Source organism: Sturnus vulgaris, chromosome Z (assembly GCF_052056855.1).
Source record: "Sturnus vulgaris isolate bStuVul1 chromosome Z, bStuVul1.hap1, whole genome shotgun sequence".
NCBI lineage: Eukaryota > Metazoa > Chordata > Aves > Passeriformes > Sturnidae > Sturnus > Sturnus vulgaris.
Window position 1 is genome coordinate 11,830,405 of NC_142283.1, and position 24,350 is coordinate 11,854,754.

General features: G+C 37.2%; 1 protein-coding gene across 2 annotated transcripts in view; it reads left to right on the forward strand.

Annotated features, from left to right (window-relative positions):
* Positions 1-24,350, forward strand: part of MCC (MCC regulator of Wnt signaling pathway) — a 188,684-nt gene that overhangs the window by 42,828 nt on the left and 121,506 nt on the right. The window contains exon 1 of one of the 2 annotated variants that reach the window (XM_088157037.1): positions 1,933-2,597. The exons of the other annotated variant lie outside the window; for it this stretch is intronic. Coding sequence (XP_088013163.1) covers positions 2,541-2,597 — 57 coding nt within the window. The 5' untranslated portion in view covers positions 1,933-2,540. Of the gene's footprint in view, positions 1-1,932; positions 2,598-24,350 lie in introns of those variants that run through there. 2 annotated transcript variants of the gene reach the window in all.

A 24,350-nucleotide genomic window follows, 5' to 3' on the forward strand; every position in this document is an offset into this window, starting at 1 on the left:
TTGTATTAGGTATGTAGTATGCTCTGGTCTGTCTGATGGCTGGTCTGCCAGAAATGGACGAACTGTGAGTTTTGAAGAAAACAAATCAGAACTTTTAATTTCTGAATGCCTATTCACAGTCAGCAGGGAAATATTTAGCAGTGTAGGAATAGAGCATGGGAAGTGCAGGATATTGGACCCATAATTCATATGGGTTTTCCTTTAGAAAAGGGAAGCCTCAGAACTTTATTCTTAGTATTAATACTGAGGCTTAACGCTCTGCTGGTAAACCTGTGATAGATGTGATAGAATTGGATGAAGATAAGATCAGAGAAGATTATAAATGGGAAAATAAAGTCAATATGGGTAGTGATACAAAATACAAAAGACTGCCTTGTTTTTGAAGGCAGATTTTTGAAAAGATAAAACATTTTTAAATGCGCCGTGTCAGCTGCAGGAAGTTTTGAATGGAAATTGTTGGGGTTTTAACTTGTCTATGAAAAATGAGCTTTCAGTATACAGCACCTTTGTTTCTGGGTACAAATCCGTGTCAATCACATTTTAATACACAGGAGATCAGTGTTACAACACTGCTGTGGATATGCTGTTCTCGTGCTGCAGTCTGGAGGAGCCTGCACCCCCCGGCTCCCTACCCACTGTCCCAGTGTCGCCTTTGCCGTGAGACACCGTCCCTCTGCCAGCAGAGAGCAGTGCAGCCCTTTGCCGGGATTTCAGGGGCCATAACTGGAAACATATGTGGGAAACAAAGCAGATGAGTAAGGAGGAATCTACACAGAAGCCCTGAACACAGAGGCAGACCTGAATGTGAAGGTGGGACCGGGAGGATGCACTCAACGGGGAAAATAATGGAGGGTTAAGGCGATGCAAGGTGGGCGTGAAAAGGGGAAGCCCCAAAATACAGACTTGTGCTGAAGCAAACTGGAGACCTGAAGGATGAAAGTAAAACATCTTGGAAAGAGATTGTAGCATTCTTGTTACCCTATGAGCCACAGGAATGTTGCAGTTCCTGGTGCTGGGCATGGAGGACGGACGGGAACCCAGGAAGTGTGATAACTCCGTAGTACATAGAGCAATATAGGTGTGCTTTTCTTGGCTCTAGGTCTTAATGCACTTCTTGTAGTGAATTGGGTGAATTATCCCTATGTCCCCATACTGGTACTAATCTGTGACTAACAGAGAAGAAAGAAAAACTCACATGATTATTTTCAAAATTCTGCTCTCAGAGTGCATTGTTTCCCACGAAAATGTTTTTGCTGGAGCGCAAGATTAGAGACAAAGCTTGTATAGGATTTATTCTTGATTCTTATATTTGGGGAATTTTTTCTGAACTAATTTGGCACTTCAATAATACATTGTATTAAGATGATCAGATAAATTTCAGCTGCGGAGGATTGTGTTTCCTACATCTGACTCAAGAAGTAAATCAGAATCCAAAGAGTGTGTGAGGCTCTCACTGTGTTTTAGGGAACAAAGGAAAGGGGAAAAGGAGTCGTCATTCCTTGTAATGAGTACAGCATGTCCACAAATCCAGCTTATTAAGGATTTTTCCTCGATTTTCAGCAGAGTGTTGAAAGCAAACGCTTTTTTCTCCCCTTCTTCCAGTAGCATCCCCTGAACTCTTTGCAAAATGTCAGTCTGTTATGTAAAATTTGCAGCAGTCTAATGGTGCTTTCAGGCTTACTGTGACCTTTTGAAATCATTACAAATGCCCCCCCCCCCCCATTTTTCCTTACTTAATTGCACACAGGAATAGGGAAATAGGAATCCAATTTATTGTTATCCATGTGGCGTTTCCTGTTATGTAGCTTAATAGTTTTCTGTATAGTAATTAGTATGCAGAAAGCTGGAGAGATGCCTGTCGTTCCAAAATGAACTCTCTGTAGCTCTCTGCCTCCCTCCCACTTGCGCTCTCCTTTTGGCACCACCCCTTCCATGCACCCTTTAGCCAGCAGCAAGACAGCTGTGTTTGATCATAAACCACTTAAACTCCAGGCTCACTGGCAGGGGAAACTTTAGCGTGAAGTGCAGCATTGGTTTCTCTCTGGGAGGGGAGCTTTCTTCTCCTTTCTGCCTCCCCAGATACTGAGGACTGTAACGGGGCTCCACTTTTAATTTCTCTGTGAACTTGTGTGAAGCTCGTCAGATTTTTCTGAGTATGTTCAGCAGCACTGGGAGAAGCCCTTTAACAGAGTTGTGGAAAAGAGCAGCATAAAACAGAGAGCAGAGATGAAGCATGCCTTATAGATGGACTAAGACAGCCCTGGGATCCTGGTAAGCACTTCATTCCCTGCATTCTCTGAGCACTTCAGATTATTAACAAGTCTCTCGCAGCAATGGATTGTCTGTGAAATCAAAACCAGTTTGGCTGTTTTAGAAGATCTTGCATCATTAACTTAAACTCTCATTGTCGAGTAAAAATGGCTGTCTAGAGCAAAATGTATAGGAGAGAAAAATTTTGGAGAAGAAAGTATTGAACCAGTTGAACAAAGCTCTGAAGCATTAAAATCTGCAGAAATCGCCAAGCCCTGAGAAGTCTAATCATGAATTCTGGAGTTGCTATGAAATATGGAAATGAATCCCCTGCAGAGCTAAGTGAGGTAAGCAGTTTCAGTGCCCTTCTTTACGCTTTAAAAAGAAACATTCCCCATTCGGGCTTTCAGTCTGCGAGCAATGCAATTAAAAATTAATAGAATGTGTATCTTGCTATAACTTGCTGTGCCAGTCAGGAAATGACCTGAACTTTTTTGCTGCTTTGCTCTGAGTAAGTGGTGAAAGGCTAATGATTGCTACCATGTAGAGACATTTTTCCTGTTACCCTTGCAGCAGTGATTGCCTTCCCTCTTGAGAGCTGTGTTTATGCCCAACATTCATCTTAGCAGTAGGTGAAATATGGAGATCTCAGTTGAGATTAAACAGATGGTGATTAATTTAGGAGGGAAGTGGGGTGAGTGGAAAATGACAAATATTTATTGGTAAGACAACAACATTGGCAGAAGTTTTGTTTGCTTGTATTTAGCCAAGGTTTGTTTAGGTTAGATGAATTACGTTACTTTCCTTCCTTGCCTAAAAGAAAACAAGTAATGAGGAACTTTCTGCTTTTCCACGGGAAACCATAGTAAAGCTGTTATTTCTTATAGTTGTGGGTGTGTTGTATGTGTAACATGATTGTGTGTGTTTTTAATAAATTTGAAACTAAAGCCATATCAGATGTTATGCAAATTCTTAATAAATATTTTAGAAGTGGCATAATTTGTCAGTTACTGAAATGTCTTAGATCTGTAATCCTTATGGGCTTTACTGAGAACTGCTAATTTAGTTATGGTATGAAATCTCAATCATTTGATTAAGGTAATTTTGTAGGAAATGGAATGCAGTCTGTCTTGTCCCAGTTTAACTGAAGTGCTTCTCTGTTCCTTTTGCCCATTTCTTTGATACACCTTTTCTGTGGCATATCCTCTATGTGCTGGGTTGTTTAAGGAATATTAGCTAAATATGCTTGGCAGAAAAAGAGAGCTATCAGTTTCTAGAGTTAATTGTATAAAGAAAGGAGACACTGAGGTATAGAATGGAATAATAATATAAATGGAATAAATCAGTAGGCTAGTGAGAGAGACGACAATGTAGGGGGAAGCACAGTAAATATGTGAGAGATAAGCAAGTGCTGTATACTGCCATACAAGAGGACAGTAGGTTTGTGACTGGGAAGTTCTGGCAAAATAAAAAGTGAAAAGCGTTCCATTACATTATTTCTGTGTTACTTTTTTCGAAGTATTGCTTAGAAATTCTATATTGGCATTGCAGCATAAGTTCATAAATTCATCATAAAAGCCTGGGTTACTTTTGTTCAGTGTTTCTGGCTATGGTTGTATTGATGGTGATCACTGATTTCTATCCTCTCAACATTTAATTTTGAAGACTTTGCAAGATTACATAGATCATTAAGTGTCTCAAGGAGCTGATATTTGAGTCAATATTTGGAGCAGGTAGTATTTACATTGCTACCTTGAAATTACTTACTCATGTAAGGTTGTTTCTTTCATGCATCAGCTGAGTAAGACTTGTGAGAGATACCTATTCTTTCTGATGTTTTAATGTGGGAGATATTGAGAGGAGTCAGTGACTGTGCAACATTGTCTTTGTTTAGGTAGTGTTTTTTCCCCACCAAGCTTTCTTTAGTCCTTAGTTCACATTCGTACTTCGGTGCTATAGGTAGGTTAGAAATAGGACCTTTTTTGACTGCAGACATAGCAGGGAAGATCATATAACTCCTAACTTTCCCCAGACGCTTGTCATCATTTGCTTGCTGCTCATCTTCATCTTTGCTGTTTGAGCTGCTTGTGTTAGTGAGCCTTAGCCAGACCCCAAGAAGAGCTGGGTCAGCTTCAGCAGTGATTTTGGGTAAAACACTGGGTTTTTAGTAAAAACACGAGGCCTCTCAAAAACATCGTATTCCACTTCTCAGAGGCAGTAACATGCATAAGTACTCTGAGATGTAGTAGATATCTACTCACTCCTAATTGCTGATTTCTCAAACACCTCTCTGTAATTTCTATGCTCCTAATAGACCTTTCCCTATTGGTGACCCCTACTTGCTCTAATTGAAGGTAAAAAGTCCTGGGTAAAGGTTGTACCTGTGGTGTATGTGTCTGTATTTTTCCTATCTTTGTTGTGCTCTTTTCCTTCCTTTCTTGCTTTGCCTTCTATACACCATGTTGATTTTTGATCAGTGAAGGACAGGAGCCTTGTGTTGATTTTAAATGATGGAAAAATGGCTACAACGGGAATTTGATTAAATTACTTATATCTTAGTTTGTGTTCATCTGCACCTCTATCTCTACAGACAGCTCATATGCTGATATTGGCTGACAGTGGGCTGCTTCGGCTGTACATACCTGAATGCCAAATATGATAACAGACCAAGAAATACTATGATTCACATGATGCACAGTGGATTTTCGTGTAGATGCCTTGATCTCTTTATCTCAGTATGTGGAGCTCTAGGCATGAAACTACTGTTATTAAAATAAACAGGAAAGCTACAAAGCCCTGAAGGTATAATAAATGCATTCTTGACTGGATACATTAGACAAAAGAGAAAATAAATGTATTGCAATTCATTCCATCTGTATTAGAACTTTCCACCTGAGATTTACATCTCTCTCTTTGGCTAGAATTAAAGGATATGTTTCTTGTCCAAGACACAGTGTGATTGTAGAAACTTTTTTGTATAGTTGATGTTTGCTATTCCCTAACTCTTGTCCGGGTAAACAGGGATCTTCATAGTCATTATTTACTCACCTGCCCCATCCAAAGGTCATCCAGAAAGCAGAAGAAAAAACAAATCTCTTGTAGGGCATTCATACCTCCACAGAATTCATACACTGTGATTCCCTAGTTCCAGAGTTCAGGCTGTTTTGTTACTGAAACGTGTCAGTTCATGTTACCCCAGTTCTTCTGCTCTTCTTTACTTTCAAGTCCAAAGAAAGAAAGATTACCCAGTTTGCTGTTTGCATGGTGGATTTGTCATGTTATAACTGCTTAGAGTTAGAAGAAACTTTGTTCTTACACAGCAAGAATGGTGTTAGGCTTGGTGGTTGTTTGGTTTGGGGGTTTTTTTAGTATATATAAGATACAATAAGAGAGGCAACATTGTTGTGTAGTCTGTGAGGATCTACAACAGCCTGAGTTACCTTCGTAAATAGGTAGTAGTGGCCAAAAAAGCTCCGTTCTATTATTCCTAAATGAGCCTTCACCTGTCCATATTAAGGCTTAACACCATCCATAGAGATTGCCTTTAAGGCTTGAATCAAGGAAGGATGTGATTTTTATGCATAATATAATAACCAAATTATGAAAGCTCTCATTGGATCCCTTCAATTTCTTACTCATGTAATTCTGAAAGCCTTTGTTGTAAACACAAAGCATATTTTTAAAGCCAACGTAATGGATTTTACTGAAAACATGTACGGGTTAACAGTGGGGTGCCAATAATTGTAGACCATTTTATAAATCTATAAAAATGAAACTTTGTATCAGAATTCAAACGCTTTGTACCTATTAAACTGTCTATTCTGCAGAAAATGGTCTTCATCTAGGAGCTGGATTGTCTAATCTATATTTTCTTCCAAATTCAAAGGCACTACCTGGTTTTAAACTAGCATTCTAAGGAGGTATCTCTTACATACTAACATGGACCTTATCTGCTCCCCTGGCCATTCACTGTGGAGATGGTGGGCTGAAATAGAGAGAGATGTGGTCTGACCTGTAAACCTGTTGGACTAAATGTGGCCAGCAGTTATGCCCATGCCTAATGCTGGCACAGTTAAAATTATTAGTGTAGGAATGTGAAGGAAATGTTAGGTGCTGAACTTAATGCTATTTTTATCAATTGTATACTTAAAAGATAAATTTTATCCTTGAATTAAAAGCCAAGCTATGTTCTTGGCTATAATTTTCTTTAAGTAAGCCTTGTGAATTTGCTGGTAGTAAGACTGTGCCTAAGCGATTTTTTAATGATATAAGAGCTGGTATTATAGTAAAGCGGTATGTTCAGCATTGCAGCTGATTTGTATAATGTTACTGTTTATTGTATTCTTTTAGCATTTGCTGCATGAGTTTATGGTGTATAACATCTGAAAAGTTTATTATTTTCTGCATGGCAAAATTAGGAGATAGGATGCTGCTTTAGGTGCACACTTTCTACCTCCTGCTTCTTGATATTTGGAAGTCAAATGTTTAGGATACAGATGTTGTATATGACAGCACTGCAGCTGTGAAGCTACAGCTTCGTATTCTTTACCCCTTTAACACTGACTGGAATAAACAGATGGGCTGTTTCTCTTGGGAAAAATACTAACTTATTTTTGTTTGTTTCAAATTTAGTGTTTAAACACAAATTTTGTGTTTAAAATTTAGAGGAGGGGAAGGAAGGATAGGCTTCAAAGCTGATGTTTATGTAGGAAGCAGAATAATGAGTTTGTATGAAGTATTTCAACAAAATCTTCCATGTGAAGAAAGGACCAACTTTGAAAGGCTTAAATTCTGACATTTTAGTAATTTTACAGTAGGACAATATTGCACTTTCTTCTCAGATTTGTGTTCCACTGCTGCTCTACTTATAAACTAGACTCTGATGAAGAGCACTGTAGAAGGAGAATTGCAGAAATAAGAGGGGCTCCATGGCTTCAAGTTGTTTGCACAAATCCAGTGACCGTGAGGGAGCTGTGGGATGAGGTGGATAACCGGCAGAGGAGCAGGACATCACTCAAAGCCTCCCTGGCAGAGGAAGAGTTCAGCAGTGACCATCCCCACCTTGAGGTACTTTCCTAGGTGTGCCTCAGTTCCTTTAGAACGAGCACCAGCTTGTGCTATCACTGTACCTAGGTATGGGGAAACACGGGAAGGGGAACAAGTTTTTTATGTGTACCAAGGTAGGATTAAATCCCTAACCCTTGTTTTATCTTCCTGAGCTTGGTAGTCTTCCAAGAAAATCAGAGAGTAAGTATCACCCTAATACTTCATCTGCTTCCTTCTGGTCATGCAACAAATGTGCCAGGGTATTTCCAGTACCTCTAATGAGCAGGCAAACACCATATTCTACTGCAATTTCACCTCTGCTACTAGATATAGTCTTGGCTGTCAGTGTCAAAGCTGTTCAGGTTCTAACACAGAAGGGTGTACTGTGCCTTGCCGACAGAGGTGGTGTGTTTTCCCCAGTCAGAGGATGTTTTGAGAAACGTAGTAAATTATTAATCCTTTAAAATATTGCAGCCTTACAATAGAACAGAATGGAATGTGGTTATCAAACAGCAAATATTTTAAAATTATTTTAGCCTTGATAAAATTGTGTAACTGATTTTTTTCTAACAGTAGGCAAACCAAAAAGGTGAACAGTGTGAACTGCTAAACTCTTAGAAGAGCAAGTGCTGCAACCCAATATGCTTAAACCAAAGTACCTTGAGAAACTTTCTTAAATGGTTTCTAGTGCGGAGCCCTGTAAAACTTCCATCTGGAGATAACAACACTGTAACCTTACAAGATTGTTCTCAGCTGTAGTGTTTCAGAGATGCTGAGGTAAAGTTTGTAAATCTTTGGGTGAACTTTCTCCTCTTTTCTGGGTCACATGGGCTTTGTGAAGCACTAGTCAACCTTGCAAACCTGACATTTTCCCAAGCTGTTTTCATGAGGAGACATTAGATGTGAAATATAATCACAGGTTTGAAAGACTTCCTCTGTGTCTCTTTTACACTGATGTATCTATAATTTAAAGAAAATGCTTCAGTGGTAATGGGCATGCTCCTGGACAGTGATACCAGTCTGAATGCAGCCTTTAGATTGGATCCATAGTCAAGCTGAAGGTGCTTTGGCATGATTAATATATGTAATTTACAGTGTGCATGGTATTCCCAGTGTTAAAAACATAATGACTTCAAAGAAAATTTTTTTCCTGGATTTGTTTTAGCTGCTTATTAGGCACAGAGTGTGTTCCAGGCTTGGCTATTATTAAACTGAAGCACTATAAAAAGATTAGTCAAAATGCCTAGACACAGTCGGGACTGATAATGCTCTTCTGCAGCCTCCTAATGAAAAAAAAGACAAAGCTTATGTAACTTATCTGCCTGATATTTAATATTCCTTGCTCCTAAAAAAAGTGTTTGAAAATGCCTTATATGCTGAAAAATCTGTTAGTACAGATAAATATATGCTGTGAATGTTAATGTTACCATTAACAATTTATTGGATTGTCTAATTGATTTTAGAGACTTGATGTTTTTATTCATGGATAAAAAAGCCAGAGATCATTCAATCCTGGAAGATTTTTGGAGATAAGCTTTGTAGTCTTTTCCCTCCTCCTCTTCCAGCCTGCAAAAGTAACATGTGTTTTTGCCTTTGATCAGACTTGGACATACCAGAACATAACTCTTTGTGGGAACACTTACAAGATTATTCTTTCAGAAGGTATTTTTATGTATTCCTCTTCAGTCTCTGGATTTGTAGTTTGTAGAGGGATACATAAATGAAAGGTTCTGAAAGAAGAATCCATAGATTGCAAGAGTAAGGTTTGCAAAGACAGAAGTTTCTGTGCTGTGTATGTAGGAAGAGAGGGCATGAAGAGAGGCTGTGTCATTGGTTTGGTCACTGACAGTGGGGTGTCATTACATTCCTTTTCTGGGGCTCTGAGTAGTTTATGTATGATTGAAAAAGAAATCTGCTCATGTCACTCACTTCTAGGTGTTTTCCTTATGTTTAGGTTTTACTGTCTTCGTGACATTGCATGGTATGTCTAGCTGCAGGTTTTACTTGTGATGAGAATTTCTGCTTCTCAAGTAGGACTTTTCTATTAATAATAATACACTAATTTATGTACTCTGTGATGGTCTCTGAGTTGAAAAATTCTGAGGGATGGAGGTTTGGTGTGGGGATCTGATGCTGGTAAGGAAAGCTTTTTGATGCTGGTGGCAAACTGCTTTAGGCAGTCCCATGTCACAATTTCCCATATAAATTAACTGTCTGTATGAATGATGTATATTTTCTGTAGATTTCGATTTTAACTAATGAATACTTCTAATCATACTGCTAAATAATGAATACTTCTAATGAATAGAAGTATTCATTAAGACTCTGGAAACTGGCTTACATGTTCTAACTCTTTTGTAGTTATATATGAAAATTTAAAATTAAAATATCGTCAGAAATATTTTCAGCCCTCCCAAACATAAAGATATACAGAAAGAAGTATTTTTTCAGTATACTTAGATATACCTTTTATGGTTGTTTGTAATATTATTGGTTGCATGCTAGGTTTTATAAATTAGCCTCAGTAACCTTTGCAGAACTTCTGAAATGCTTCAGAAGGTGGTTGCTGGATTTTATTGCAGGCAATTAGGATATCACTAAAATGTAGTACATCCCAAAACAGAAATTTACATTAGAATTATGGCTATCTGCTGATAACTGAAATGAGGTACTGTTTTAAAACCAGGCCATTTATACATTTTAAAATGTGAGGCTATTTCAGTGTTTAATAGGTTCACAACAGCACCTCTGTTTTCTGATCTTCCAGAGCAATTGTTGAAATGTTTCCAAAAAAAAGTAAATTGTTTGGTTGCAGTGATGGAATTATAATTGTCCACACAGAACTGTGATTCATGATTGTGATGACAGAGAAATACAAGGTCCTTACTGTGCTATGTGATAGGTCCAAAACTATTCTAGTGACAATTCAGTGTCTGTCTGAACTGTGTCCATAGACGTTTAGCTGAAGCTGGCGTTCCCACAAAGTAGCACAGGTAAAGTTCATATCTTGAAAAGTCTTCCCTTTGCACACTGTAAACCCAGAAATACCATTTGCTTGCAAAGATATTATGTTATCTGCCCTTCATTTACAAGAAGCTGTGATAATCCTGCCTAAAACTGTGCTGGTTTGCTTCCTATCCTTCAGGGGACTGAATGCCTCTAGTTTGATAATCTCTTGAGCTTTGCACACTATCTAAGTTGCACAGGTTGTTTACTGGTAAGCTGTTGCCAGGTAGGAGATATTAGCATCTAGGTGGTTGTTAACTGTACTAGGGACTGATACTGCCACTCCTCAAGTGGCACATCAGCTACATCTTCCTTCCTTTGCCTGGATTCATGTGCTTGAGATGGTTTTTGCAACACGTACAGAAACCAAAATGAATATTGTCATTTGCAGAAAAGACCAGGAACCCTCTTTAGAATGGTGTACTGAAGGTTGCCCTTCGCTATTTTACACGTTTGACTTTTTTTTCTTTTTACATTACATATAAAATGTTCTATCTTCATAAGTTCCTTTTTTCATCGCTTAATCTCTTTTTTTCCTTTTTTTTTTTTTCCACAGCATTGTATAGCCTGGTTTTTTTCGAGGTACTGATGCTGCTCTTGTCTAATTTACTGACTTAGATGTTTCTTTTTTTTTATTATTATTTTATTTTTAAATTTAAACTGATTTGCCCATGTATTTAGATCTTTTTGTTTAAACTCATGGCGGTTGACCTGTTCATCAGCTGATTCTTTCTTTTTGTATCTTCCTTTAGGAAGAGATGGTTCTCTCTTGATGCTTGGCATTGCACTGGTCAATGATCTTCTAGGTATAACTCATCTGATGGAAGGTCTGGCCCATGCTAAATAAGAATGCAGTTAGTTTTAGTGAAATACATAACTAAAGTAAATCTTTGAGAGAAATTTGTTAAACAAATTTGTTAACAGTATTTCCAGTTATACTTTCCTTCTGTCTTACGAGATGCAGGATTAAAGAATGAACAAAATCTCTTTATTTCTCGTCTTCCACTAATAGATATCTTCCTTGTGGAGCAAAGTAGGAAAAAAACGTATTGATTCATAACTGTCAAGTCATAATTGCATGGAGATCTGTATTAATTTAGTTACTTGGTGAGAGAGATCTGCAAAACACTGAACTTTTTTTCCATGCTTTTTAAAACTTTCAGATTCTGTCTCACATCCTGCAGGGTTGAATACCTATGAGTACCTATAATTATCTTTCATTGTGAAACTCCATGTGGTTGAATTTCAATACCTACCCCTTCTGGAATGGAAATAAATGTGCTAATTGCTTTTCATGAAGGCAGGTTTTCTCCTTTCCTATGAGAATTTCTTTAACTTCGTATATTTCTGTATTGTGTGTTAGGCTGAATCTCTTTTTATATTTAAGCACTTCTAAATATAATGATTGATGTCAATGAGTTATAGGCAAGTGTCATATCTCGTTCAGAATGTTGCATAATCATATTTTTCAGTAACAAGATGTTATTTCCCATTATAGAATCACAAAATGGTTGAGACTGTCAGGGACCTCTGGTGGTCACCTGCTCAGGTGAGGTCAGCTAGAGCTGAGTGCCCAAGACTGTGAAAAGCTTTTGGATATCTCCAAGGATGGAGACTCCACCACCTCCCTGAGTAACCAGTGCTCGTTCACCCTCACAGGGAAAAGAAGTTTCCTGATGTTCAGAGGGAACCTTCTGTGTTTCAGTGTGTACCCATTGCCTCTGGTGCTGTCACTGGGCACCCCTGGAAAGAGCCTGGATCCATCCTCCTTGCACCCTCCCCGCAGGTGTTTATGGACATTGGAGAGATCCCCTGAACCTTCTCCAGGATGAGGGGTCCCAGCTTTCTCAGCCTTTCCCTATAGGGGAGGTGCTGGAGTCCATCCATCATCTTGGTTTCCCTTTGCTGGGTTCTCCCCAGTATGTCCATTTCTGTTTTGTTCTGGGGAGCCCAGAACCACATCCAACACTCCACCTGTGGCCTCACCAGTGTTGAAAACAACAGAAGGCTCACATCTCTTGACCTGCTGTAAATACTTTACCTAATTCAGGCCAGAATTCATCTGTCTTCTTTGCAGCAAGAGCATGTTGCTGGCTCACATTCAGTGTGATGTCCACCAGCGTCTATAGGCCTCTTTCCCTTCAGAACCTTATCCCACGAGACTTTTCCAAGGAGAGGTCTGAGTGAAACCTGCAGCTGTGACCTTGATTTTTGATTCACCTCTCTCCACTCTGGATCATAAACTCCACTGTCTTGTGGTTATGAGTGGTCAAATAATATTTCTGTAAGTGCATGAAATGTTGTGCCTTTGAAAATGATAGGAGCATGGAATGAAAAGAAAAAAAAATTTGGAAACACCAAGGGAACTTCCTGTGAATAAACAAAATATTCACTTGCAGAACATCTATTGAATTAATTGTCAGAAAATTCTCTCTCTTGGAGTGGCAAGAGAGGGTAGTATCCTACCATGAATAATTCCTTAAAAGGAATTAGTAAGCTTCAGAAATTGGCAGTTTATTGAAACATTTAATTTCATTCTGTTAAACGGTATGATTAGAATTCAGTAGATTTTTTTCATTGTTCTGATTTAAAAAACAAAGGCAGAGTACTACAAAGGATGACCTCCAGTGATTAAAAAAAAAGAGGAAAAAATAAAAAGGGAAAACCTTTCCCTTGTTTGTCTTTGTGCCTTTGCTGCTAATGTTTAGAGCCAATTACAGTGGCTTTTCATGGAAGATGTTTCCCTTCCAAGAGAACAAAGGAAGAATTTTACAGTTTTAGTTTACCAGATGCTGACATTATGTATGTTCGGTCTCGTATAATGCTATCTTCATAAGGATCTGAAAAAGCAGTACTACAGAAATAAATCACAGTAGGGAAGTTTAAATTTAGATTTTGTTTTTACAGTAATGCGAGGGTTTCTAGTGATAATTAGTTTTCTGTTAATCCAGAATCCAGCTCAGTTTGCTCACTTAAATCAGCTTTGAAGTTAAGCTTAGATTTCAAAGACATATTCATTGTAAATTCAAGCTAAGAAGAATGTGAATTATTCCTGATGTGGATATGGATGTTCTGGGTGTTTAGTACTGCATTATGACAAGTCCCTGAAGATGACAGATTTATCTCGTATATCTGTGTGTGTTACTGTCAGGGACTAATGGGACACCATTTCTGAGAAGCAGGAAATTTTACGGTGATTAAAATCCATCCACAGTCTGGCTCATTCACAATGTATAAACACAGTTCCCAATGGATCAAAACAAAGTTAAAAACTAGTAATTCTCTTCCCCATGAAAGGACTGTTTCTTAGCACCACTGTTCTATCATGGCCATGGGAACACTGTTTGGTGCTTGGCACAGTCAGAATGGAAGCACTCTACGGTGTAGAAAAAGTTGAGGACAGGAATCAGCATCCATTGGGAAAGGGGGAGGGAGAAACAGAAAGATGTCAAGAGGAAATATACCTCAAACTTATGGTAAGAAGATGCATGAGTTTCTTGTGAACTTTTGCCATTGCTAATTCACGACTTCAAAGGGTTTCAGGGCATCATTCTGACAACTGACTAAGCATTCATTTTTTAAATCTAACAGCAGAGATTTTACTGAGAAATGAAAATTGTGGATTTCTGTGGTCTTTTGAAGTCAATTAAATAATTCACAGTCCAGTTATAGTTCAGGTTTTTTGTGTTTTCTAGATTTTTTTTTCCCATCAAACTGGGCTGTGTCTAAAGCTGCGCTGTTTATTTGTCTGAATGGGAATTGTGAACAGTTAGTAGCCTTAAATCATTTGTCTGACTTATATTGGAATGGTTGAAGGACCATACTGCCAAGTTTTAGTTATTATTTTTTTTTACCAAGTGTAAAACCCTGTCTTTTGTACAGAAAATATAAATAGAACAACTGATAGAGTAAGCTTTGTGTTAGATTTGAAATGCCAGTAATATGCAGTACCATTGGCAAGACAGTGATGCTTTGTCCTTTATAGTGCATTTCATTTAAGGAGCTGAAATAAGCTGCACACCATTATTGATGCAATACTATTGTTGTAATGTATAAGAATTTATATTTAAATTTATTAATTTCACTATGTTACCATGATTTATCAAAAATCTTATTAATCAAACTAGTATTTCAATTGCAGTTGCTTGGCTTGGTCTTGTAAAGAGGAATGTATCTAGCTGGAGCATGGTTATGAAATTATACTTAAAACAGTTTTTTAGTAAAACAAAGACTTTTAGAGGATTTTACTGATAGGCTGAATTGGAACAGGTTTACTTTTTAAAAGAATGGCAGTGTTGTAGCTTTAATATGGATTTTATGGCATTGCTTGAAGAAATGATGTGATCTAGTAACTTTGAGAGAATAGATTTTTGAAAAAGGCGACCATGACACAGGATTTCTAGACCATTAAGTCTTCCAGTTTATATATTTTAAGATAAATTGTTAGCATAATTTTTCTCCTGCTCATAATAGTTGTATTTTGAGCCTGGAAGCTCAATCACCAGATGTTCATTGATTTCTGTAGTTTGCTTCTGAGTAGGTTTTTCTGCTTCTTGGTTTTCTGTGCCTGCAGCTCATTCTCTTCTGTCCTTCTTAGAGCTTCACTAAATGCAATGTGTGTTCTCAGCTTTCATTAGCCTTTTCTTTCAGCTCTCTTGCAGTTGTTAATTTATTGTTGCTGCCCTTGATCCTTTTGTCTTTTGAATGTGTCAGCCTACATCTTCCCTGTCTCTTATTTATGTTGCACTCCAAGACTTTGCAGCGTCCTCCACAGTTCTCACTGATATTCTTCAGTCACGGAAGAAGGAATCCTTCCTCTGGCAGGGCTGACTGTCTGAGGCTGCGAGTGCTTGGAGAAAGGGCTTGGTTCTCTTGGCACAAAGGCAAGCTTCTGCCCCGTGATTAATTAGTGTGATGGTGCAGCAAATTAACTGTTGCAGTTAAACCAGTGCAGTAACGAAACACAATGAGCAACAGTGCTTAAGGCTGATCCCAGGTGGTGTTGGTCCAGCCAAACCATTTTGACACAAAACCCACTCCTACTGTGTACCCATAGATATGAACTTCCTGAAGATTATACAGGATTTAAAAGCCTAATGGTGAAAGTAAGATTTATACAGAATTTATGGTTTGAGTTTTATGCCTTAGGAGTTATACTTTTTTGTTGTCAAATACTTTGTACAAAGTCACACTTCCTTGACAAACTGACATTGTGAGAAGGATTTTTCTGGAGAACTCAAAAGTTATGATGGCCAGGCTGAGTTATACTGAAATTCCTGTGTGTTCTGTTACTATTATGCAAATACCTGCCTCCTCAGAATTTAGGTTTTATGACTACTGACCATGAGCAATAATAGATCTTATGAGGGTACCTTTATGTTTTCCCTGAAAGCTCTTACGCAATATATGAAATATCCTCCTCTTCAGTAACTTTTTCTGCTGTGGCATTTGTAAGATGAGTGTAGTTAGTTCTGGTTGTTCAGAGCTATAGTAATAGTAATTTGCAAATGTCATATGCGAAGTTGCCACTACTGTTTCTTCTTCTTCTTCTTGTGTAAAGCCAGAGTCTTATGGTAGCTTAAAAGGGAAAACAAAATGTTTAAGCAGAGAAGAAAACATTACTGAATGCTTTGATGCTCTTCTTTTCCTAAAAGAGAATAAATGGCTTTGAAGTTTAACTTAGTTCTGTTCCATCTGGTAGTTTACTAACTTGTCTGTGGTATTTAACAGAAATTATGAAAAACAATTGATCTAGATGGACATTTCAGCATTGCTACAATGTCTTATGATATTAACCCAAGTGTTTTGCTTTCAGTGCTGCTGCACTTCTTGCATAAAATTTTATATGCAGGAAGAGAAAGACCTGGCAACATCCTAATGAGTAGTATTCAATTCATAGTTATGTGCCAAATACGTTTATTATGATTATTAATCTTACTGCACTATAATAATTTTTCAATATAAATTAAAATCTTTGATTTTTTTAAGCCCCACAAAAACATTGCTTTTCATTGAGCTGAACTAACATGAATACTGAAATAAAAAGATACTGCAAAGGACAGAAAGTACAATTCTTTTCTAGGTCATGGTCCAAGAAATATTTTTTTGCAAGCCTGACAATATTTCCAATTTATAATTGAAGTGTACCCATTTAAAGTTCTGTGGATACAAAAATAATACTATTATTTTTGTTCACTTTTTTTGGTGACTTTTTTTTTGTCAGTGATTAAAAAATAAGAAGTGCAGTCCTAAATTACCTGGAAGTTGCAGTTTTACAGCACTGCTGAGAGGGTTCTGTTTTGTTTTAGTAAAATACTTCTATCCAAGACTGGGTGACATGAAAAAAATAACTCATTGATGTTGTTGCTTGATGAATAGTTGTTGCCAAAAAATACGGATTGTCTAAACAATAGACTAATGAAGATCACATAATTTTATGTTAGCTCAAAACTAACATTTGGAGATTTAACTAGTCTTGCAAATGATCAGTGTTTACTGAGATAGGCCTACCCATGTTCTTAGTGAGTTTTTATACGAAAGCTAAAGTTACCAGTATGAAATCGATTTCTACTTTTATTTTAAAAGCTCAGTGCAGATTTAAGAGGATAGCATTTTCCAAGTGTTTTGTGGCTGAATGAGAGCTGGTATCTTGTGATTCTGTTGAAAATTTTTTGTATGTGTTTGTACACATTGTAAAAGGTGTCCAGAAAATACATGTTTATAATGGGGCAAAAAAAAATTAAAAGCAGTTTGATTTTCCACTTAATTAAAGCTTGTGAACTGACTGGTGATTGGTACATTCCATACATGGGATAAAAAAAATAATTAAATTCCTTTAGGAAAAGGAAAATCAGTATGCTGTACCGGGTATAAATAGAAGTACTTTCCTTTGGGGTCACAAATGGAAATGTAAATGATCTATTACAGAACTTTCTGCTGGGGTAGCTGCAGAACATGAGCAAAACCACATTGGAATTTAGAACCTGGAGCCTTCTAAAGCTGCAGTATAGTCAGTTGTTTGTGGCATGCAGCTTTTGAGAATTACAGCAGGATTATTACTTGAACCTTTTTTAACATGTAAGATTCTTGGCATGAATTCCAGTTGAGGTGAGGCAGAACGTCATTAGAGACAGCAGAGATTCCAAGTGGCTAATTGTTTTTAAAGGAAGAGCAGTAAGTGCATGTACTGTATTTGTCCCAGGGCAAGAGGAAACTTAGTGATCCCTCCCTTCCCATGCTTAATTTAAGAAGAATAAAGATATTACTCTTATTTGTGTCTACTTATTTATCTTGACAGAGTTGTTCTAAGCAACAGTGAGTGACTACAGTGTTCTGAAAACACAAAATGCTGTGTATCTACTGTATATTACTCACCCCTTTAAAACATCAGTGGTATTGGGAAAAAGTTGGCTGGTTTTCATTTAAGTTAGAAGAAGATAATCTGTAGGCAAGGTATTTGCTGATGGAAAGAACCAGATATAGTTTGAAGCTAAATTATTTGCAGAATTATGTTTTGAGAAATGAGACTGACACATTCTGCTCTGTAAGTATCTGGATTTAATTTTTTCCTTCTTTGCATACTTGGTTGACATCTCTAAATCTGTCTATTTCTTATAAACTGTTGGTCAGTAATATTCTAGCTCTGTCCTCACCCTGTTGTAGTCTAAAAGGACTGCTGTACTATCATTTTTGGCTCTTGCGGTGTTCTATTTTAGAGCTTTATCAGAGTCTCTAAAATATTTCTCTCTCCTCCCTTTCCTCCTGGCTCCAGTTTTGAATATATGAGAAATAGATACGTTTTGATCAATGACATGCAGTTCTTCTGTTGCTATTGTGTCAATATATTTTTCTTTACTAAAGTGTGACATTAAATACTTTTTCCCGTGTTTTTCTTCATGCTTTCCTATTCCTCTAAGCCCTGCTTTCTCTGGCTACGTTCCAGAGAAAAGTATGTTGTTTCCTGAAAAGATTACTTGAATTATGTATATAATGACAATCTCAAGGCCTGTTTCTTCATATCAAAAAGCTGATCTTAAATCTGAGCATGCTAGAGAACATAGAGTCTTACAGTCACCATGAAAATAGACACAGTGATAAACCTCTCTTTGCTTTCTACTCATCCTGAGTAGTTCTTGGTCGTAACTGAAGATTGGCCACTTGACCTATTAAATTAATATGCTGTTTTATTGTGATAGAAATAATAATCTAGAAGTATGACTGGGGCAGCTGTCTGATATTTTGAAAACCTTTTCTTTTATGATTCATGGAATTAGTTAGCTGTTACTGAATATCCAGACTGCCCAGTGTCCAAAATAGTGTTGTATCTGGCATCTTCTGAACAGAGGTAACAACAGAGCAAGAAAAATGTCAATAATTACATCTTATCTTTGCTATGATATGTAGCTAACAAAACAGAATATGGAAATTAATGGACACCTATGGATGCATCCATTTATGTGTCACATCTTTAAAGCAGGTGGCAGTACAGGAGACCTTTTACTCTTATTATAGATTTTAGCAGATTTTAGATTTTTCCATTTAAAGAATTAGCTCTTCCATAAACTCTGTGTTTCCATGTTTCTCTCTGTTTTAAAAGACATTGTTTAGTAATAGTGTGCTTTCATAGCTTCAGTTGAGGTTCTTGGGATGACAGTCTTTAACTCCAGGGTTAAAGATCTAACATGTCTCCTTGGCACTTGGTTCTCTTAAAAAGTTTATTAATGTCTGTTTAATCTCAAATCAATTAAGACTTTATTTTGCATTGAATTTTGTCCAGATTTTATCTGTGTCTCATGGTTACGTCATGCTTTATTGACTACAGCAAGTTCACTATCTTAATGAAGCAAAGATTTAAGAGAGCTACTATCCTTTGATGACTCATCTGCAAAGAATAACAAAAGGGCTTGAGATAATAAATTATTCTTTAACAGACAGTGATTGGTCTTGATGGAGATGAAAACTGTGGATAAAATAAAACAAGCATGTCATGCTCATTTCAGAAAAACTACCCTGGTATAATCAGCATGGCTTTCAAGGGGTCAGAGGTCTCTGCAAGTCATGAGGAATCATAATTTGCACAAACCACGTCTTTTTGGTCTTTTGACTATATGCCTTAAGAGCCAAAATTATGCAATGCAAATAATCATCAAAGGAGTTTGGGTTTATGGTACATATTTGAAGTAAACTTTTTTTTAATTGCTGGAGCTTTATATTGTGGACTTTGACTAAGTGCATTAGTAAATGCTTAATTTAAAAGGATTCTGTCACCCTGAAACATAATCCTTTTAATTTTTTTAAATTCTTATTTGAGAGGAGTCTGTCCTCAGAGACTCCTGTCGATTCCCCTGTCAGCAGTGTGATTTCATGGCCACTCTGCTTTCTGCTTTCTTCAAGGTGTTTTTCTTTCTAGCAGTCAGTAAGAAAACGAATCGGTGTAAAATAAGCTTTCTAAAATATGCAAAAGGTAAAATACATTGACTTAAGCATTTTTCCCAGGCAATAATTAATCTTGATAGTTATGGTGTTGTCACCTTGTTGTTTTTATTATTATTATTTTAAGGAATTTCTTAACCTTGTCAGCATTCTGACTGTCAATTCTTTTGTTATAACCTAATGCATTCACTAGTTAGCTGAAACTTCAATTTCACATGTACTACGTGAAGGATCTTGACAGGGCAGCTCCTGCCTACCTTGCTGCAGCTGTGTGAAAGGCTGCTGTTTGCCACCTGTCTGCACCACCTCTGTGGGTAGCTGCTGTTCCAACAGGTGCCTCTGCTTTCACTCTGTCTAAAGCCCAGCTCTTTTCATTTTAAATCCCTCTTCACTATAACTACTCCCTTTTAGTGCACTGTGTCCAGTCAGGTAGGACATCTGCTGAAATGCAGCCTGGCTGGTCGGCTACAAAGGCCCAGCTGAACCTGAGAGTCATGTTCTTTCTTTTCATCCTCAGGTTCTCTTCCCTCTCCCTTCTTACAGCCTGGCAGATTTTTTACAATGCCTAATTCTGTTCTTCTCTGCTTTCTGCCCTTCTTCCCAGACCAATATGTATCCTCCAATATCTGTGTTCAGCTTACTATTTCCATATTTTTGGTTTTTTTTAATAACAGAAACAGTCTTTGGATTTTTTCAATAAATAGTTTTGAATATTTACATGAGTTTCCGTATTGCTAAATATATATGGCATTAAGTAGTACTGTCTAGTGTTGTTTAATGATTGTTTTGATATTGAATATTTCTAGTAAAAATATATTGCATTGGTATTGCATGCTGTGTACTTGTGACTGGAGAAGTGTCCATTTCTTTTCTAAGTGCCTATTTGATCAGCTGTTCTAACAATAATTTTCCCATAGTTAATGGTATGGCAGTGATTTAGTCTTGACAGAGATACAGCAACTAAATTTCTTCCAAAATCAGAGGAGTCATCCCATACTGTTTTTTGTTCATTACAGCTGGTGACTTTGAGGCTCCACAAGCCATTCCACAGACTTTTATGTTGACACACAAATAAAATACTCTTTTCTCTGAGGTTTTTAAATTCTTGGTGAGACAAAATGTTATGAATTTATTTTCATGCAATTAAGGTAGTAATAGGTAATTTGAAGTTGTCATATTTATACATATATTTCACTAGTAGACTAAACTGAGACCTGTAAGCATGTGGTATTTCTAGTCAGTTATTCTATGACTTCTTGCCAGTTTAACTACAGTGATGTCCAAGTTGGTTGTCACAGTTAGAATAGACAAAAACATGCCTTCTCTTTACTGTTGGCTTAAGTAGCTGTGCTACCAAAACTCCCAAAGTGTAGATCTGGTGAGGAAATCCCAATTATTTTCTCCACCTGAATGAAGAAGGCAAAGTTATGCTCCAACTATACTTTACTTGTTTGTGCAGAAAAACACACTGATACCACATTAAAAAACCCTTCAGAGCAGCATAAATCAGTTTCTGCAACAAAATCCCTCCCTGTCTCCCCTTCACCTTCCCCTACCCTTTTCTTCTCTGTGTAAAGTGTGCTAGTTTTTCTGGAAATATTTTCAGAGAGATTGTGTATTCTTTGAAAGCTTAGGCTGTGCCAAATGCAAATCTCTTTTGCTCTTTAAAGTTTTAGTTTTACAGTACCTCTGATCACCTGGTCAAGGATGTGATGGAAGCTTGATAATCTATTTGAGAAAACCAATCACAAGCAGACTACTAAAGCACCAAATAACTAGGTGCTTTTTACCCCTCTTTTTATATGTATTAGCATGCTCAGCAGGATAGGGACATGAGGACAGAAAACCTTCCTTAACTTAAGAGTGAAGTAGATGCTTCAGGGAGTGTTATGTGAAACGCCTTAATAACACAAACTGGGTGTGCTTAGTATGAAGTGATACCATAGGGACCAGCGTGGCTTCTCTAACTCTTGGCATTCCCAAACTGGCTTTTTTATGTGACTTTTTACACCTAACTTTATGTCACTTGTTTTAGAACACGTCTCATATCACCTGGAATATAGTTTTATTATCACAGTTTCCTCAAATCAGAATAGAAACCTCTGGCACTGGCTTGAACTATTATTTTTTTCTAGCCAACCTCTTGCTGGTAGCAGAAGAAAGAGCAATAGAGTATTCCCCACTGCTTTTACTGGTTTATAACATTGTTCATGCCACCCCGTTGCAATAACTGGCAGAGAGTCTGTGAATGAGACTGCACATCAGGCCAGGCAGTGCTCCGGAAAGTATAACCCTCTTCAGAGCTTCCTCTGAAGAATTGTGTTAAAACGAAGTGTCATGATTTCAAATGTACTTAGTACTTAAATGCAAGCAAGCCACATTCCAAGATGAAAATCCTCAAACTCATCTGCTGGGTGTCTCAACCAGGTAGACTTTTTGTCTTTGTGTTATCTTACAGATACCTTCTTATGTCAGTCTACTCTTGCCACCAAAAAGGTCTCAGATCTATTAAAATAAACAAAAAGGAACATTGTTAAATAAAATACAGATAGTAGAACTTGAAAAATTATTGTAGAGAAATAATTTCTAAAATGTATGAAACCATCTTCTTTAAATAAACGTAACTTTATTCCACCAACATTTAATAAATAATGTTATTGGTTGGTTGGTTGGTTGGTTGGTTGGTTGGTTGGTTGGTTGGTTGGTTGGTTGGTTGGTTGGTTGGTTGGTTTTAAACACAGCAATGGCTTCAGTTATGTATTAGTATTTTATATCAATAGAAAATGTTGAGTCTTTAACTTTTATTTACTTACTTTTTGCAGTCCAGACATTCCCTGTGCAAGTATGCAGCATTTCTGAAAATAGTTTGCTCTAGACTGCAGTGGATTTACTTCAGACTGCTCTGATGTGGTTAGAACATCCCCCAGTCAGAAGCAGGGTGCTTACAGCACTGAACTAATCCCTGTCTACTGCAGCATCCTGAGGTTTAGAAGTTAATGGCATGAATAACTTAACTCTTTTCAGAGTTATTCCAACTCACCTTATTTTGTGCTTCTGTAATATTTTCTCCTTCTGAAGGTAGCAGGAAGGTCAGTAGCCCATTGCATGGATTCATTACTTTGAGAATGTCTTCTGAGTAACCGTCAACCTGCTCTATAAACATTATTCCATGGATTGCAGTTTTGCCAAAAAAGAAAAAAAATACAACCAACCCAAACCACAAACCAAAAGCCAGATGTGGAAAACAAAATATTGCAGCGACTGTTTTTCCCTTATGTGTTTTGCCACAAGCTCATCATGAAGATTGTGAAATCATGAGAAGGCATCCACTTGCCTTGGAAGTATTCTCACAGGAATTTCTATGCTTGTACACTTGGAGTATCCTGTCCACTAAAAAATATTCTAAGGTCACATAGTTTTGGATGCTTCTCTGGGCTATTTCTTCATTATATTAACTTCTTGACATTTCCATTTATTCTGGAGTAATATTGAACACCAATTTCCAGCTGTCCTGTTTACTGAAATACAAATTTAATTTAAAGGATTGCTAAAAAGAGTGTAGACTTCAAGAGTTGATGCCCTGAGTTGATACTAATCTCTGGGGTTGTTCAGTGCAGCACACACGGGGCCTACATCTTAGCTTTCCTCTGTTAGTGAGTTAACATAGCAAGAAAACCAAAACTGCAACAGAGCCACATGATAACAATAGTTCTGTCAACTGATCCATCCGGCTTTTTAATTTTAAAACAAATATTAGGATTTATTGCGTGGCTTGGGAGGTAGTTAAAGTTGTACATATATATCCCTAAAATTACTTGTTCAGACTTAGAATGGAACTATTTTATTAAAGTAAAAATAATACTGTATATTTCATTCATCATAAAATCTGTTTTTACAACTATGAATATATATTTCATTCTCAAGTAAACCCTGAGGAATTACCTATTTTGCAAATAGTGAAGCTTAGCTATAACATGTAAATTATGAAGTTATTCCTGCTCTACTAATTTTTGCTGCTCTGAGGTTAGACACTGTTGCCAGTGAGATGCCATGGTCTAGTTCTCACCACAGCAATACCACTGGTTCTATAAATAGATTTAATTAAATTGTTTAATTTCTCTTTCTGAATTCCCTCTTTGTAATGGACACAGTATTTTTTACATTTGGTATTTTCTGAAGATACTTAACCTTTTATGCTTATGTTTATGTGAAGCATCCAGGTGTGATTTTTGGTTTTTTATAGACAAGCTTAATTTTAAAAAGTAAGGGAGAAGTGCGGGTTAAAAGCAGTAGTGTTGATTGAAAATTAAAACTACTCATTGCATTAAAGTGCAAGGTGTCCTCTGGGGTTTTTTATTTGTTGCACTTCGTATTTTTCCTGCTAGTAATATGCCACTGAATATGCAAATTAGATACATGAAAAAACACCATTAACTCCTTGTCTGTGATCACCTGAACCTTACAAAAAATCTCACTTATTTCTGGGGTTCTTTAAAATCTGTTGCTTAAGTAAGCAGGCACCAGATAAGGTTCAGTCAAAAACTAGAGAAATAAAGGAAGAGCAGGACAGATGGAAAGGAAATTTAGTCCTTTGTATACGACACCAAGCCCAAAGT